General features: G+C 45.2%; 1 protein-coding gene across 2 annotated transcripts in view; it reads left to right on the top strand.

The window, feature by feature from the left end:
• The window catches only part of Slco3a1 (solute carrier organic anion transporter family member 3A1), a 76412-nt gene extending 73359 nt beyond the window's left edge, over window positions 1–3053 (top strand). The window contains exon 12 of one of the 2 annotated variants that reach the window (XR_016533206.1): window positions 2397–2462. Coding sequence is in view for 1 of the 2 variants with exons in the window: in XM_090321735.1 (XP_090177861.1) it covers window positions 2397–2479 (83 nt within the window). In the remaining variant the exon portion in view is untranslated. Of the gene's footprint in view, window positions 1–2396 lie in introns of both variants that reach the window. The other variant, XM_090321735.1, reaches the window with a different exon arrangement.
• Window positions 3054–18951: the final 15898 nt, after the last annotated feature.

The following is an 18951-nucleotide window of genomic DNA, read 5'->3' as shown; positions in this document are numbered from 1 at the left end:
ATGGGCAGGCGGGGTGAAGTGCATTCTGAATGCGCTTTCTGAGCACCCAGGGACAGGGAGGGTCCCCCCTGGCGGGGAGGTGGGCATCGCAGTAGCCCAGTGGGTTCTGGATGCTTCTCAACACTAGAAACACTATGTCTTATTCCCAATTCCAGACTTATTCTGGTCCCAGTTCCAGACTTTTCTGGGTTTTTTTTTCTGTATATTTTTAAATTGTAATTAATAGAAGGGTTACATTATATTCACCAGATAGAAGATACACATGGATACCCTTTTCTCATGTCTTGGTATTTTTTTTTAAATAATGACTCAAATGCTGAACATCAATGTTGGATTCCCCCCCCCCCGTAAGGTGTAAATGATTGTTATTATTTGTTGTGATCAACTGGAAATAACGTAGTAAATTATCCAGAAGCTTTAACATCCTGCAGGTGGAAGTTACTGTTGTTACTGCTTTATTTATTCATTCATTCCATTTTGTGGTCAGTTCTGGGTCTTGAACTCTGGGCCTGGGAGCTGTGTGCTGTCCCCCGCCCCCTAAGCTCCTTTTGCTCAAGGCTAGTACCCCAGCAGGGTACAGCACCACTTCCTGGCTTGCTTTCTGTGATTCATTTGAGATAAAATGTCTCACAGACTTTCCTACCCAGGCTGGCTTCGAACCATAAGCCTCAGGTCTCAGTCACCCAAGTATCTAGGGTTCTAGGTGTGAGCCACCAGTGCCGGGCTATGGTTTGTTCTTAAATTTCATGCCAGCCTCATAGAAGACAGCTCTGGTGGGGACATGTCTGCCATCTTGTTTGATTTAGAATCTAGGGACATAAAACAAACGGCAGTTATGCAATGTAGAATATTTCATGGCAAGAAGGCCTCCTCCACACACAGAAAATGGGTGGTGGTCCAGTACCAGAAGGCAGGGAAGGACGGGGGTTCCTGTGGGTTTGGAACTATCTCTGTGTCGAATGATCCCTTTCTGGCCTACCAGCCTTTTCTTTTCCCACTTTGCAGAACCAAAAAGCAAAGCTCAGAAAATTCAAGACTCCCCAAGAACATCAGCTAGTTAGAAAAGCTAGCAGCCAAAACTTAGACTGCCCAGGTCTTTCTTTCCAGTACGCCACACAACCACCAAAATGAGTGCATAGACACAGATCTGGTGCCCAAAGAAACAACAACAGAATTAACCTCCATGAAGCCAACAGAACACGTGCCTTCAGGGGAGCCCACCTGCCCCCCAAGAGTTAATAGTTCAGAGAGAGCTAAACCAAGATCTGCACATGAGAACCTCTGAGAGTGTGCCCACAGGCACAGGGAGCGAACGTGAGGAAACACCTATCTGTTGCTTTAATAATCAAACAGTACAGATCCTTAAAAGCATCTGCACCTTTAGCCATACCAGAAGTTTCCTAGCCAGCCACCATCTTGCTCTCACATGTTCATCTAGCCAGAAGCCACCAGGCTCTTTTCACTTTATTCCCTCTCCTTACCCTAAGTCTTGAAGCAGAGACCCAAGGCTCTTACGAGGCAGGGCCTTGCAGAAGCTGAGAAAGAACCCAGGTCCTCTGGATTTGTTCCTGCAGGTGCCAGCGCTTAGCATCAAAGAAGTAACGTTTCCAGACCCTCACCCTGGGTATCTCCAGCTGAGTGTGGACAGACAGGTGAAGAGAAATAGTGAAGGCCTCCCTGTGTCGCCTATCATACAAGAAAGCTACAGGTGGCAGCTAGCAAAGACCTCCCAAGTTCTCTGATTGCCACAGGGACAAGTTAGATATTTAATACCATTTATTCACTCATTTAGTCAGGTGTGGGCCTTGAACTCGGGCTGGGTGCTGTCCCTGAGCCTCTTTGTGCTCAAGGCTAGTGTTTTACCTCTTGAGCCATACATAACACCACTTCTGGTTTTGAGTGGTTAATTGGAGATAAGAGTCTCCAGGCTGACTTGGAACTGAGATCCTCAGATCTCAGCCCTCTGAGTAGCGAGAAAGACAAGCGTGATCAACCAGTGTCCGGCTCTTTACTAGGGTGCAAAGTGACTGTCAGAAATAGTAGGACATGGGTTTGTTATTGACGATTTATATAATACAAAGATAAGCTCAGGATTGCGGTCTGCCAATTCATGTCCTCCAAAGAAATCTGTAATTAGGTGTAGGTACGGACACATAGATTAACAAACCACTCAGAAATGTCTGCCATCCGTAAAGATCCCAGGGCTTGCAGTGTGGTCCCTTAGGGTGACATGAAGCAAATGCCAGCACGTGGGTGCTTAAACATCCTGCTCTGACTTCCTCGGTCCACGGGAAAGCCAGGATGCTATGCTTTGAAACATAACCCAAAAGTAGGATGCACAAGCAAAGACCGATCTCGTTTTCCTCTTGGCTCTTCTTCCCTTCCTTCCCCTTTAGGCACAGAGTACCAAGACATTGAGGCTGAGAAAACGTGCCCTGAGTCCCAGTCACCTTCAGAAGCGTCCTTTGAGAAAAGCTGAGGGGCTCCACTTCCGGCAGAGAACAACCCACCACCACCCACAGACCCAGCGGGCCTGGCTTAGCATGCCCAGAACCCGAGGGGTCCCGAGGGATTGTCAGACTGGACGCTCCTTTGAGGCCCCAAGCACAGGCCTGTGACAAGGACCAAGGCAGTGGGTGGTCTGTGGGCACCAGTGGCCCTGGGAAGGGGCATTTCCCCTATCTTGGTTGCTAACAAATGGACGCTGGCCTAGTCTGCCCATTTCCCTCTCCATTTCCCTCCTCTGGCTCGGGTGGGGGATGGCTTTCTGATCACACTTCTCTTAAACACCTTGAGGTTGCTTCCCTCACCAAGGGCTCCAGCAGTTCCAAAGAAATCAGCGGAAGCTGAATTTTACCAGGAGGGGGGGTACAAATTTAAAAAAAAAACCCAAAACTTAAAAAGTTGCCCATTTTGCAGAATAGATGAGTACATACTCAGTAGACCTTGAGTGTGGTATCCTGTATTTTGGCAGCTTCTTATTTTCCAGATGAGCAGTTTAGAAATATATGATATAAAGTACATACTGTACACTCGCTGAAAATTATATTAAAAAGCGCTATTTTAATTCTGTAATCTTTGTTGTCTTTCTCTGTCTCGGGGTCTTTGGGTAAACGATCCTAGCAGAGCCCTGTTCCTGGCTGGGTGTGTTCTAGACACTCCAAAGAACCTAGGCTTCGGAATCAGGAACCCATTTGAGCTCAGCTCCTCCTCCAGTGCCTGCTGCTGTCGTGATGCTGACGGAGTGATCTGAGTCCCAGCTTGACCTTTGAGAAAATGAACATACTGACACTTGTGCTTCCTACCACTGTGATGTCATTATGATCACAGATCACCATTCGTGGGGCACAGATGGTTGTTCATGGTGACCTCCTCCACCTGGGGTTGGAATTGAACTGCGCACAGCACTCATTCCCTCAAGGCCCCTGCACCCAGCGCCATCACGCATTCCCCTTCCATGGTCCCATTTCTGAAAACCCCAAGAAGCACGCCTGGGCCTGCCATCAGGACGTGTGAGGCTGCTTAGCCACACGAAGGATGCCCAAGAAGCCTGGACACCCTGGGGAGGTCCAACTCCAGTCACATTCCTTACAACGGCATCTGCCTCCTTTTTTCTGGGTTACCTGACCCCCACACGAGCTACAGATGACTCTCCTGCAGCCTCCTGGTACCCTGACAGGTCACTTGCTGATTGGCTGGTATCGTGGCAGGTTTCTTGCTTATTGGCTGAGCTCATCTCCACATCCTTATTTGCTCACTGGATGGTCTCCTACCTCCTATGGACAGGCTGGTCAAGTTAACCTCACCACTCACCTGAACCTTAGAGAAGCCATTGCAGATCATAGGCCAATAGGATGCCCCATGGTTTTGCTGGGGGGGGTCATTTTCTTCACACTCTGTTCCAGCGTGGATATTAACCCTTGTCTAGTCCGGCCATCCTTTGTGTTTATGCTCACCCCCAAACCAAAGCTCCTCAGCCAGTCTTCTTCAAGAGCTTCATCTACTCTAGCTCTGCTTTCTCTTTTTGCTCTGGGATTCCAGTGTTCAGGAAGCAGTGTCCTTGACCTTCTTTAAGAGCTAGTTATTGGCCTGGTGAGAGTTAGGGGCTCCTTTTTTTTTTAAGCTTGGCTCTGCTATTTATGCAGTTATTTATGTATTTACTTACTTATTTTGCAAAACAACATGATTTATTCTCTCCAGCAAGAAAGTCCCAAGAAAATGCAATTTCAACACTCTGTCCTGCCACTAGAAGATGCTGAAGCAGCAGTAAAGGTTAGTGTTTTTTCCCAGGAGATGAAAATAGAAGAAGAGAAATTCAGATGAAGACAGAGAACAGAAGGGCTTAAGATATCTGTGCATTTGGGAATCCAAATTCTCCCTTATTGCAGTCTAGTTCCTTTCCCCGCACCTTCCTTCCACTAAAGTTCAACCTCTCCAAGGCAACAGTATCTCTGATGTGGAGGCAAGACATTCATCCTTCAGTAGTTTATCATTCACCAGGGATCTGTTCGCTCAGGTTGTTTAACTAACTCAGCTAGAACAGATGGCTTAGATGAGACCCTGGATGTTATCTCTTCCCCAGGGCCTCTCAGCCGCTGTGGGCCACAGCAGAGGCTTAAACCCGTGACTACGCTTCATGGGATCTTCAAGAAAGGCCACTACAGGTCTTCCACAATCTGGCTTCTCTGCCCCTCATAAGAACCTTGAAGGGCAACATAAGAAAGGCAGAGGTGTCCCCAAGACCAACAATATAGAAAACACCCCCGCCCCTCTGGACTTGAACTCAACGTGGAGAAGTTTCAGCCTCCCTTAGGATGGGAGACATTTTGCCGTGAGACTTCTATAAGCGACAAGAGACTGAGAACATCACTGCCACATCCCCACAACTGAAAGTTAGGAAGGGGAGAGGGAGGAGGAGGAAAGAAACGAGGAAGGAAGGAAAAGAGCTGTGTTCTAGCATTCAGATGGTAACTTGCGTTACCACAGGAGCTCTGCATTCTCTGAGACCCTCCCTTCGATAAACTTGTAGCAGGAGTAATAGAAGTGGCTCACACCTGTAACCTTAGCTCTTCAGGAGGCTGAGATCTGAGGATCATAGTTCAAAGCCAGCCTGGGCAGGAAAGTCCATGACAGTCTTATCTCCAATGAAGCCACCCCCTAAAACATAGGACAGAGGGCTGTGGTTCACGTGGTAGAATGCTAGTCTTAAGTAAAAATGCTAAGGGATGGCACTCAGGTCCTGAGTTCAAGTCCCAGTACCGGCAGCATCATTGGTGTGTCAATATCAACATCCTCTTCCTCCTCCTCCTCCTCCTCCTCATCATCATCATCATCATCATCATCATGCAGATGAATTTGATCAAAGGATATTTTGTGAATGTATGGAACTAGCACAATGACACAATTGAAAAAGACTTCTAAAAAAGGGAGAAAAACATAAGCTTATCATCTAGATTATCTTTTAAAAAAAAGGAATGTCTATATATCGTAACCGTTCTGGTAAGAGCCGTTGAATGGTAAAGAAGCTAGCGCGGATGGGAACTCAGAGAAGAAAGCACTCCTGGAGTCCGAAAGACAGCAGAATGCCCGGGCATGGAGGTGGCTCTGCGTATGACAAATGACTCCAGGCCCCATTTCTCATTTCATCTAAATGCACAGCATACTGTCCTGCCTCTGAGAATGAGTAGTCCAGGCATCTGAGGAGAGTCTGAACAGTGACTGAGGACATAGACTCTGACACGAGGATGGCAATTCCTTGCCAAGCCTTGGATTAAATTCTGTATGACGGTATCTCTTCATTTTACCTCCCACAACACCTAGTGAGACACAGGTCATCTCACACCAGCCATCTCAATCCCTCCACTGACCTTACCAATGTCAAGGTCAGCATGGGAGGTGGTAAGGACTCCTGGAATGACTTTCACAAAGCATCACACACCTAGGAAATTTACCCTGCACATAGAAAACACATTGGCTCTTATTTCTGCATCCATCTGACAGGGAGTTATATTTCGAACAGGGGTAACTTGCATGGGTAAATAATTATAAGAGCAATCATCTCCCTCAGGGCAATTATTCGCTTTAGCAACTTACGCCCACTAATTACATGCATAAGAAGCAAAGCTGCCCATTGGAAGATAAATGCGATTAAACTGCAATAACGATGTCCAATAGCTGATTGGATTAATGAAAGAAATTTATCCCCCACAGGTATTTTCAAAATGTTTTCCCCAAGCTGGGTCCTTTTATTTTTCTTAAAACTTGTCCTCCAAATTCAAATTATATATTAATTCTTTTCCACCAAATCAGCATGCATACAACTCTTATAAACATCATGTACCTCTGAGTAGCTATAATAGTTTATAAACCACACACACGCAAAGCCATAAGCCTTCTGATCTTCATTTTTAAAAATGCATTAAAGAGACAATTCTGTGCTTTAAAAAAACAGCAAATATTTTATCTTAACAATGTATCAAGGTAATTTAATTTTAAATAGGATACAGGGCGGGTCACTTCATAAATTTAGATAATTTTCCCTTATGCTGTCTAAGAATATAATTGGCTTGGAAAACCTTTAAAAACTGAGTTTCCAAACTCTCAATTTCTCATAAATTCAAAACAAACTCAAAACCTTATAGGGTCCAGGTTTAGGAACATTGGGTAATAAAGATATTTTCTTTCTTCCTCACAGAGATTTTTTTCAAGTCGTTAATTATTCTTACAGTTATGAACATGACTCTAATATTTCATTTGCAAATCTCTGTGTGATCACTGCTTCTCTCTAAAAGCCTCAAGTTAATTGGTATCTGTGAGTTTACATGAATTCTTACCCATGTCTTCATTTATGAATTTAGGTGGCAGCTTACATTGGCATATGTCTTAGGTACTTGAAATACTTCTGTGAAGTAGAGATAAGAAAACCATACAAGTTTATTTTTACCACTGGAATAATTCCAAAGAGAAAAGGTATCTTTCCCAGTAGCCCTCTGCATTTTTCTCAAAGAAAAATAGAGATCCATCTATACCAAGATGGCTGCTTCTGGCCTGAAAGAGAATTTCAATCCATCACTCTTACACTTTCACACATAAAAAGGAAATTTCCATCCAAAGCTAGTTCAGAAGTACAAATGGATTCTTTTAATATCCAATGCTCTTAGAGTCCAGGCTGCGCACAGCTCTGACCATGTCAAGTTGCACAGAAGTTTATCTCTGGGAAACACACACACACACACACACACACACACACACACACACACACCCCACACACACTAATTATCCAACCCAATTAAATGGAAAGTGATGCATGCCCACACTGCTACCAACTTCAACATTATGAAAGACAATTTAATGATCTTTCTCAATGTTTATCTGAAATGGAGACTTCGTTAGAAAAATTTCTATGTCATTGTTTTCTTTTTAAAAATAGAAAGTCATGTGCCAGGCTGGAGGTGCCTGATTGTAATTCCATAATTCAAGAGTAGAGAAGTAGAGGCAGGAGGCCAATACATAATAGGAGCCTATTTAGGTAAGTAGCATAGATAGATAGATAGATAGATAGATAGATAGATAGATAGATAGATAGATAGATAGATGAATATAGAAGATAGATGGATATAGAAGATAAATAGGTGATTAATATAAAAGTTAGACAGGTGATTGATGACAAATATAGAAGACAGATAATAGATATAGAAGATATATAAATACGTGTCTGCGAAGGAAGACTGGCCTCCCAAGATTTTCCTCTGGCCACTCAGCTGCAATCTGTCTTGATAGTGCCCAGCGTTCCCCCAGGGAAGTGGCTCACACAGGGTCCCTGGGCTAGGAGGTGGCAGGGGGCCAATGGGCAAAACCAGCTGCTGTGTAGCAGATCTGTCATCTCTGGGGCTTCTTGTCAAGAGCTGGGTGGCAAAACTCAAGGACCTGGGGACAGAGGGAGACAGGCAGTGCCCGCAGCCTTGACTCCTTGCAACCCAAAACTGGTGGAAATTACAGGCACACCGTAGTGCCAGCCATGTGATGGAATATTTCCATTATTTTTTCCCCTCACCATAGCCCTCCCATCATCCCGTGAAAGGATTTATCGATGGCACAGAATAATGTATTGGAAATACGAATGACCTTTTTCTTTTTTTATATGTGCTTTTCTGTTCTGAGCCTTGTTTTCTCTCCTTCTCCTTCTCCCTCTCCTTCTCCCTCTCCCTCTCCCTCTCCCTCTCCCTCTCCCTCCTCCTCCTCCTCCTCCTCCTCCTCCTCCTCTTCTTCCTCTTCTTCCTTCTTCTTCCTCCCCTTCTCCTTCTCCTTTTTGTCACTAAGATCATGACACGTTCCCTGCCTTTGGGGAGAGGTTTGATACAAGTTGCAGAAGGTCCTTATGATGGCTTTAGGCCTTTAGCGATGGAGTCAGTTGGGATGGGGGATAAATAATCAAAGTCACTGCCTTTTGCCTTTACCTCAGAAGCCGTCCTCACACTATTCCCCAGGCTGGGAAAAGCAGCAATTAGAAAAGCAGCAATAAAAATAAAAGAGGACAGCAGAGCTATTGAGTGCGATTTCCTGCAGAACTGACTCCAGGCTCTGCTCCCAGCACTGAGCCCGGACAGAAAAGTCCCCGGCTCCTTTCTAGAACATCAGACCTCATGATTTCCAGCACATGTCGCCAAGTAGAGGAACAGAGGGGACAGTCCATCTCCAGAGGACTGCTTGTAATGATGCACATAAACACACACACACACACACAGACACACACACACACACGTACAGCGTGCCTACTCAGACCCTTTGTCCCTCCACCCTAGTTTTCAGATTTCAGGACCTTGCCCAGCTTAGCACAGGCCAATGTGGTGTGTTGTGTTGTGTTTTGTTTTGTCCTAAAGTATGCAATGTATTAACAAGACATAACAAATGCCAAGTTGGGGAAAAAAATATTTAAACTATCTACATTTTTTAAAGAGTAAAGCTTCTGACATTAAAAAAAAAAAAAAAAAGAGGGGCCGGGAGTTTGGCCTAGTGGTAGAGTGCTTGCCTAGCATGCACGAAGACCTGGGTTCAAGTCCTCAGTACCACATATATAGGGGAAAAAAAGCCAGAAGTGGTGCTGAGGCTCAAGTGGTAGAGCTCTAGCCTTGAGAAACTCCAAGGACAGTGCTCAGGCCCTGAGCTCAAACCCAGGACTGGCAAAAAAAAAAAGAAAGAAAGAAAAACCAGAATACAATGTCCCTGTGCCAGTTGCAAGACAATGAGAACTTTCTCAGAATTAACCCCAAGCTCTGGAAGGGAGCCTGGAGCATAACTGGAGAAGCTTGCGGTTTGTGTGGATTCAAGGCCTCTGGCTCAGGGCCTCTCTGGCAAGTGTCAACTCTGACTTCCAGCCTGGATGGCCCTGTGGGCACAAGGCTCTTATTGGGGCGCAGGAAAAGGAAGGCCCACAACCAAGCTTCCTGCAGTTTCCTTAACCTTTGCAAACTCTGCTTTGGGGAAGGGTAAGTGGAGGCAGGCTGAGGGAAAAGCCCGTTCCCTAGGATGAGGGGGGGACATTCTGTGTCTCCCAAGTTACGGAACTCCTGGGAAGGCAGGGCCGGGTCTCCCTGAGGTCTCAGCTCTTGATAATGGAGTCTCCCCTTCATCTGGGGCTGCCTACCGGTTGCCATGGTAGCAGCAACATCTGCTCCAGCGGTCACAGCCGCCCATCTGCACTGTGCCTGGTATGCCAGGCTGTCTCCCCCCCACCCCCCGCTGGATGGCACTTTGTCAGCAAAAGGGACTGCTTGTTCGAAAAATAGAGGAGGGGGGAGGGAGGAAGGGAGAGAAGGAGGGAGGGGGAGAGAGGGAGGGAGAGAGAGAGCTATAATTCTGAGAAAGCAACCTAGACAGGAATGGCAGAGTATTGGCTCTACTGTTGATCTGTTGATCTAAAAATCCCTCCTCCCAGATTTCATTTATTAGCATTTGTTTTCCAAGAAGCATACATTGTTTATCCTTTTTAAGAAAAAAAAAACTTCTGTAAGCCACTTAACATATATACAAATTTCCATTTGTGGCTCACTTATTTTTTTTTCTTCTGTCATTTCAATACCTCTCTGGTCTAATCGTTTGGATGCCTTTCTTTCCCTTCATCGATTATTTTTGAAACCAAACAAGATAGATTATAAATCTGGGTTTCCTGTTCTCTGAGGTAATATCTTTATTCCCACTTCTCCTTAAATATCTTGAACACACACACACACACACACACACACACACAATGCACGCACACACATGCACAAACACACTTTATCTTGCTTTCTTTAGTACTTACAATTCTCCTGAGTGTCTAAGGAACTGGAAAATGTGTGCATCCGTGGAGAGAATACAGAACTCAAACTCCTGTGAGTTTACTGTCTGCTTTGCATTCCATGTGACCTCATAGTATTTGGCCTGAGCCTTTACCCCCTATTAGCACTGAATGTCCAACAAGGAAGTGACTGGCTCGTGCCTCTCCAGGCTCCTTGTCCTCTTGCTGTATGCACTTCGGAGAAACACACTTTGCCTTTTCAATCCTCAGTCGTCTAAATTGCAAAATGACCACAGAGAGGCCATATTGGGGACCAGTTAATAGTTCAAGATGTTAATACTAAGTTTTTTCAAGTCCACGTAGGGCCATTATTATATATTCATCTTAGCTCTGAGATCCTAGAGATTCGTCTTGAGCTACTCATTCAATCAACACCCGAGAAACTGCTTGCTCAGGTCAGTGCGTTTCCTAAGGCTGGGAGCAGGGGTAGGTGGGGTCGTCGGGGGGCTCCTGCATTCCAGATGCATCCATTCCAGACAGCATTTATTCTCAATACCTTGAAAAGCAACCCCAGTGAGGCAGGACTGCTCAGAATCGATTCCAGCCCAGTCAGCTGACTCAAAGAACATCACACTTTTCCAGACATGCTTTTTTTAATCTTTGGTGGCAATTTGTTTCTAATAGCAATCGTATTCATAAACCAATCCAGTGTTAGGCCTGCTGCATCCTTAAGACAAATCAAATCCAAACCCTTCGTTTTCCCAACCTGTGTGTATGTCCCTCTTTCCAACCCCAACCTTGGGGACCCAAATGGTCTTTCTGGGATTAACCATGCACTTGTCAGTGAATTCTCCCAATGAACTGCACCCCACGCAGTCCTGGCTCTATTTGCTGCTGCAGTCACAAAATCCAAACCAAAGAAAAACTAACTGGCCTCATAGAAATGGATGAATGATGGATACAGACACTTCAGCAAAGCAGATCTAGAAGAAAGATAAATATCTAAAAGTGTCATCGTTACTCACTGGACACCTGCCACGCTGAACCATAATGAGACACCTGTTAGGATAACTGAAGCAAAGTGAAAATCGTTAGGGCATCCAACACCTGGAGTTCCCACATCTTGTTGGAAAAGCGAAGTAGTAACTTTTAGAGAGCTGAAAAATCCTAAATCAAATCAAATAAAATGGAAAGAAGGAAGCCCATGATCGAAGAATCCATACTGGTCTTAAAAATCAGGAAGAACCGCGCTCACCATGTCAATGAAAAACTAACAAGGGACATCGAGATCTTCATTTAAAAAGAAAATGAAATGGAATGGACTGGGCACCCATGCTCACGTCTGGCATCCCAGCTACTCAGGAGGCTGAGATCTGAGGATGACTGTTCAGAGACAACCCAGGCAGGAAAGTTCATGAGGTTTTTATCTCCAATTAACCACCAGAACGTGGGAAGTGTAGCTATGGCTCAAAGTGGTAGAGAGCTGAACTTGAGCTCCTCAGTGACAGGAAGGAAGGAAGGAAGGAAGGAAGGAAGGAAGGAAGGAAGAGAGGGAGGGAGGGAGGGAGGGAGGCAGGGAGGGAGGCAGGGAGGGAAAGGGAAAGGAAGGGAAAGGGAAGGGAGAGGGAAGGGAAGCGAGAGGGACGGGAGGGGAGGAAAGGTACATCAACAAATCAGAGAAAGTTCAGAGGAGTACTAAGCAAAGACATAAAAAGCACTGTCCCAGGTGTCACCCAGCCACTCAGCCCTGAAAAGGATTTTTTTGAAATACCAGTGCTTAGTATTTGCAAGGGCTTGTTAGGGTGTATCTTGTCATAAACTTCCCGAGCTGACATTATTTGTTCGCGAGCGCGTGTTACAATATGATTTGTAAATATCTGTCACAGGCTGTAAAACATCTGTGCCATCCACTTTGAATCAGTAATTTTTACTTGTATGAGGAGAGTCTAAAGAATCATCAAAACATGAAGAGAGAGATTTATCTATAAAGAAGCTTATAGTATCATTCGTTTCAATACTGGGACCTCATAAACAAGCTCAATACACAAAGTTAATGTCCAATTATAGCATAAATATTCTTTGGCTATTAAAAATATTCATGAAGAGTTTTTGATAACCTGAGAAAAGACTTCCAACATGGTGATTTGGGGAAGGAGGGAGGGGAAAGGGAGGGGTCTTCTGCTTCAACTTAATAAACCAAAAATATACAGAAGGTCAGTTTCCCAAATTTCAGAGGAAGGGCTGAGATTGGAGGAACAAGAAAAAGGAAAGTGGCCCCAGAGCTCTTGCTGAGGGCCCTGTGACTCACTCACCTAACACATCGCTCTGCCTTCTGCAATCAAAACCCAGCAGGGCCAGGCCATACCAAGCAAATACAGTAAAGAGCTTTTTATTTCTTTTCTTTTCTTTCTTTTTTTAAAACCCGATTCAGGGCTGTGAGAGACATTTTTTAAGCCATTTTAAGCTAATGACTGTTCCCGATCTTGTGCATCAAATGCCATTTACAAGGTCAGTGAGTGGAATAAAAGAGAAAATGACAGGCTTCGAGGGGAGGGGAGGCCAGCATTTAACTACCCAAAAGCACAGAAATGGAGGTCATTTTTCTAAGGTACCCAGAGGTCAGATGGAGACAGTGGGATGAAGGAGAAAAGGCATCCAGGTATAGCGGAGACAGTGTGGACCTGAGAAAGAGCACACGGGCAGAGGAAGGAAGGACGGGCTGGGTCTTGGCTGCCTGGCAAACTTTCAGAGGCTTCGGATTTCACCACGGACCTTTGTGCTGGGTCACTGCTGTTGTTACCCTAACTCTTTTCTAGACACTTAGCAGAATCACGAAAGGGGATGCCATAAAAAGCCAAGGCTCTTTGGGCTTTGGCCACGGCTTATCCACATTAGGGAACTACTTTGCTCTACTCAAGACTCTATTCAAACGTTCATCTTATCCCAAAAGCACCCGTAGGGCCCTCTCAGAATGACCAAATACCCGGTCACCTTCTAGTTTAGTTAAGTCGATCATTCAACTAGCTGTCACGAAACAGAAGAGCATGGCAGAAAATTAAATAAAAAAGAATGCTGCTCTATGATGCTCCGCACATCATCATAGTAGCCAGTCGAGGTGGGAGGGCTACAGAGAGTGCTTCCTGAAAGAATCATTAGAGGCCAGGGATGGAGGAGGCTGTGCGTGGTGTGTTCCCGGCTTTAGACAGTGGAGATGATTATGGACCATGAGCATTAAGAAAGAAATTTAGACAACAACCCAGGATCCCCCAACCCCCAAGGGATTCCACCACAGTGCCCCCTGCCCAAAGCTACGTGGTACAAATTCCTTCACACTCCCAGCCAACTTCTGGATCCATATCATCAAGTACTATCCCAGATCCTTTGAGGTATGAAAGCCTGGAAGTTTATTAAAAGAAACTTGATTTTTAGCAATTTTCCTTGAAAAACAAAATGGGTGTGCTCTCGGACAAACCCATGGGGGGAAGGGGGACAATGCTTTCCTGGAACTCTCTACCCCTTCCAGAACACAACTGAACTAGCAAAGGAGCTGTGGAGAGGCCATGGCCCTTTGCCAGCTAAGCCATCTTTGGATGCGTGGGATTACAGGCAGTGTCTTGAGAGATGGTTTGGTTGTTCAGTGTTTTCTGCCCAAATGGCACATGCAACTCGACTCTTCTTCCCTTCCCCACAAATCCAATTGTAGCTGTGGAAGCTGGAGGCTGCCCTGGGTCCAGACATTTGCAAGTTCTTCACACTACAATGGATTCATTTATCCGAACATTGATTCGCCCAGGCTAATCTATCAGGAGGATGGTATTATTTCCATCAAAACAATCCCATCCACTCCCCCATCTGGGGAGGGGGGAAACTCCCTCTGATTAGGGATTTCCCTTTTCTTCCATTTTCAGAACACAGAAAACTTTTTGTGGTGTCTTCTTGGGCCCGGGAGCAAGTCTTGCACTGAGCTACCAAGAGATCTCTAAAGCCTCTGAAACTTATTTGTGCCCAACTTTGCTTTCAGGACTGCCATTTTCTGAAGCTCGTGTACCTGTTGTAATTATTTTACGTAGCCCATCTCCTAGGAAATTGAAGGAAAAAAAAGATAAAACCCTAAAAGAACAAGGCATTTAGTCATCTTGCTGCTCAAATGGAAAGATAAAAGGAAAGGAGCAAGAGGAGAGAGGCAATTTCTCTTGAGATGCCACTTCAAAACATTTGGAAAATGGGCCCAATGTCTGAGTCCTCTTCAGGCCACGCCACGTGCTGGGAAGCCACCTTGAACTCTAGTTCCACACATTCTCTGTGGAGCTCCCTGCCTCAACCACCTTTATCTGCAGGCCAAGAACCAAACTTGACACTCAAGGAGGTGTTTGTTTGTTGTCAGTGGCAGGGCTTGAACTCTGGGCCCGGGCAGCTCTTTTGGTCAAGGTTCTCTGGGGAAAACAAACCCAGTCACTGGTTGGTGGTCACTGATTTCTAGCAGTAGTCTAACATCTGATTCAAAAATAACATCCTTGAGCCAGATACTGGTAGCTCATACCTGTCATCCCAGCTACCCCCCGAGGCTGGGATCCGAGGATCATAGTTCAAAACCAGCCTGGGTAAGAAAGTCCTATGAATTGCCCAAAAGCTGGAAGTGGAGCTGTGGCTTAAGTAGTAGAATACTAGCCTTAACCCCTCCCCCCACCAAACAAAAAGCTCAGACAGACAGCATCCAGGCTCTGAGTTACACACACACACACACACTACTCTGATCTGTCAACACAAAACGCTCAAGGAAAATTCTATTCCACCAACCCTGGGCCAGCAAAGGTTCCTAGCCCTTGGGAAAAAGAACAAAATTGCTCCTCTCTGATCCCAGAAAAGGGATGAAAAGAGCCCTCCAAACACCAGCTCCCATGGGGAGATGATCCTAGGAGAAGATGAAATAAAAAATAATGCATCTGGCTCAACTCATCTCCACGTACAGAAAGCCCACCTTCCCTGTGAACTCGTGGCAGGCAGTTTTGACAAGGGAGAAAGTGGACCCCTGTACAACAACGACCAGCAGAAACAGGCAGAACCAACAGGCATCCGAGTGACATTTTTAAAGGAACATTTTTAAAACTCCACCTAGAATTTTACAGCTGGAACAAAAAAAGAAAGAAAAGAAAATCTGTCCAAAAAAAAGTGAAGGAGAATAAAGACCTTTTCAGACATTTTTTAAAATCTAAAGAAATTTACTGCCAATGGAACAGTGCTACAAAAATTTTAAAGAAAATCCTTCAGACCAGACAGGAAAAGAATGTCAGATGAACCCTCGAATCTGCGCCTGCACAGATACAGGAGAGCTGAGTCCCAGCAGATCTGTGAGGCTCTGATCTCCAGCATTTTGTCCCACAGATCGCAGCTATTTTGACTTTTCCCAACTATTAAGAGACTTCTGGAAGGAACCAGCCTCCTGTACTGAGGCCTGAGTTGATTTATTTATCTTATTTTGTCAGTTGTGAGGCTTGAACTTGGGGCCTGGGTGCTGTTCCCACACTCTTTTGCTCTCTACCACTTCGAGCCACAGTGCCACTTTTGATTTTTTGAGTGGTTCATAAGTGGTAAGAGTCTCCCAGGGACTTTTCTGCCCAGGCTGACTTCAAACCACCATCTTCAGGTCTCAGCCTCCTGGGTAGCTAGGATTACAGGCATGAGCCACCAGCACCAGGCCATTTTTTTTTTCTTCTCCTTTTGACTACAGACCATAGCGTTGTGAGCAGCCACCTCATATGTGTGAATCTGAAAGTGGCACCCATTAAAGAGTACGTCTGCCTAGCTGGACTGTGGGCATGGAGGAGGCCACAGAGGAGCCTTTGGCACAGGTAGGTGATTTATTAATGCCACCAGAATCCCCTTACTCATCCCTTAGACTTAGGCTTCATATTATCTGTATGGTGAGCGTGCTGGCCTCTGCCTACAAGGCCGATCCACCAGCCAGGCAACCTGGCTATAAAACATAGGCAAAAATGATATTGCATTCCATTTTACTTCAGAAGAAAGGAGACGGATTGACATGAAATTTCAGTATAGCTTCTCTCGCTCTCTTTCTCTTTCATCATCCTTGCCACAGTTTCAGAGGCCATTGTGAGCCCAGAGATACCAGTAACCATTGTGGAATGCAACTAAATCCTTCCAGAGGACATGGGAATCTGCTGCAAGGGCTGGAGAGATGGCAGCCAGGATGAGGATGTTTGAGGACTATATGCCTCCTCTTCTGTGAGCTGAGGGTCACCAGACTAGGTACCACAGAAATCCACGTTCATGCACCTTCAAACACAGGCATAGTAAGCTAACTCCAAAACCCAAATGCCCAGAGAACAGCTCAAATAGCATACCTACCCACTCCCCCGTCCCGCATGACAAAAGATTCTCTTTAGGAATAAACACACAAGTGACTATGGCTGTTGATTCCTGAGACGCTATGCAACAGATATCCATCACTGTCCTCCAGGGAATAGCATGCAAGAAGCAGATGACACTGGAAATATAGCCTCCCAGAAGAAGGAAAAAAATTCACATTCAAAATGAAGTCACACTTCGTAAGTCAACTAATAGTTGTAGAGTTCCATATTTAAGAAGAAAGTGGTAATTAGGTGATAAAATATTAGCAAAGCTCAAAGGGGGGGGGAACAAGCAGACTTAGAGACACAAAGACTGAGTACAGATAAAGAGAATGGAAGATGGCAGATCTGGATGGGATCTGGGTTTGCTCCTGTGGTGCTCACAGATCGTTCCATTGAACAGGTTCTAGGCCCATGTCACATGCCTGCCTGGCCAGCTCCCGGAGAAACAGAGGCTCAGGAAAAGAAATGTAACCCCAACCTGCCTGCCATGTGTAACAGAGAGCCACAAATAACACATAGCTTCTGCTGGGTGCCAATGGCTCACGCCTGTAATCCCAGCTACTCAGGGAGCTGGGGTCAGAGGATCGTAGAATTCAAAGCCAGCAGGAAAGTCCATGAGACTCTTATTTACGCTAAATTACAAAAAAAAAAAAAATCAAGAAGTCATGCTGTGGCTCAAGTGGTAGAGCACTAGCCTAGAGCACAAAGGCTGAGAGACAGCACCCAGGCCACATCTCACTCACACACACAAACACACGCGCACACACACGCACATGCATGCACGCAAATGCATACACATGTACACATGCACACGCACGCACACGCACACACACACATGCACGCATGTGCACACGTGCGCACACACACGCACATAGTCTCCAGCTGTGGGGCTGTGGGCTCAGGGCACAGATGTTTATGGCTGGCCCAGGGGCTGAGCCCTTTGATGGAAATGCATGCTCAGATGGAAAAAGCCCCGCTGCTCATGAGCTTGGAACAAGTGGAAGCTTGGACCAAGTACTCACTGTAGTACTTAACAGACAATTCACCTTTCCCCTGAAGAAAGACCTGATTGCCTCTGAACAAGGGATCCAAGTAAAATCCAAACATAATCGTTATCATCATCGTGATCATTAAAAAGCACTTACATATTTAATCCATCCTGAGGAAATAAAGGACAAAAGACAGTAGCTAGTATGCAGATACTGGGAAGGTGTTAGGCTCAACACCCAGACACAAGTTAGTAAGACATGATACAGTCATTTAAAAAATTACATCTGGGAAGAACAAGCCATTATTAACAGTATTATGACAAGAGAGATTTTGCTAGGTTAAGTTTGAAAAGATGGATACAAAATTGCACTTAGAACTTGATTATAGCTATAGTCAGAAAAATAAAAATAAAAACTACAAGTGTCTATGAATACCTGAAAGGAAAAAAATCTCTTAAGTGTAGGCATTTTGTGCTTGCTGCTGGAATTCTTCAAATTTTGCTTCTCCTCCCTGTCCCCAAATGTTTATTTAATAGGTTCACGCTAAATCTATAATGGAAAAAAATGAGCCCTTTTTTAAAATTATGGGGTTTTTTAAATCATGTTATTTTAATGCTAAAAATGTTATGAGGGGAAAAAAGGGAAGATAACAAATCATTGCTCTGTAATTACAGAGATGTTAAGACATCTATAAAGCAGAAGCGAGCGCACTGGTAGTAATTGTTTTCATTGGTACTTGGGATGGATTGGAAGAGGTGTCTCCAAATTCATTCCCTGGGGTTTAAGAATGAAACACAGAGCCAGGTGGGTGTCTCACACCTGCCATCCCAGCTACCCAGGAGACTAAGTTCTGAGAACCTTGATTTGAAGCCAGCCTGGGCAGGAAAGCCTGTAAGATTCTCATTGCAATAAACAAGTCAGAAAAAGCCAGAAGTGGAGCTGTGGTTCAAGCATAGAGCTCTAGCCTTGAGCAAAAAGAATCTCAGGGATGCGAGTTCAAGCCCTGGGACTGGCAACAAAAAGAAAAGAAACAAGAAATCTGCTGTGCAGAGTAGATTTTCCCAACAATTTCCCAGGGTTTGGAGAATTCATCTTGAATTGAGATATCATGTCAACACCAGCTTGCTTGGTGGGATCTTTTAGGGTGTCATCCTGGCCTCTCAGGGGGGTCCCCCCACACTATAGCCTTGGTTTCCCCTGAGTGGCAGATGAGCAAGCTCCATCACTATCCTAGCTGGGGCCTGAGTAAGCTAGAGAGTGTGACTCAATTCTCAGCCCTTCACACAGCTCCTGAGAATTTGAACCCTGATCCCTT

Source organism: Megascapheus bottae, chromosome 30 (assembly GCF_031878675.1).
Source record: "Megascapheus bottae isolate mThoBot1 chromosome 30, mThoBot2.hap1, whole genome shotgun sequence".
Taxonomy (NCBI): domain Eukaryota; kingdom Metazoa; phylum Chordata; class Mammalia; order Rodentia; family Geomyidae; genus Megascapheus; species Megascapheus bottae.
This window is presented reverse-complemented; position numbering and strand designations above follow the sequence as displayed.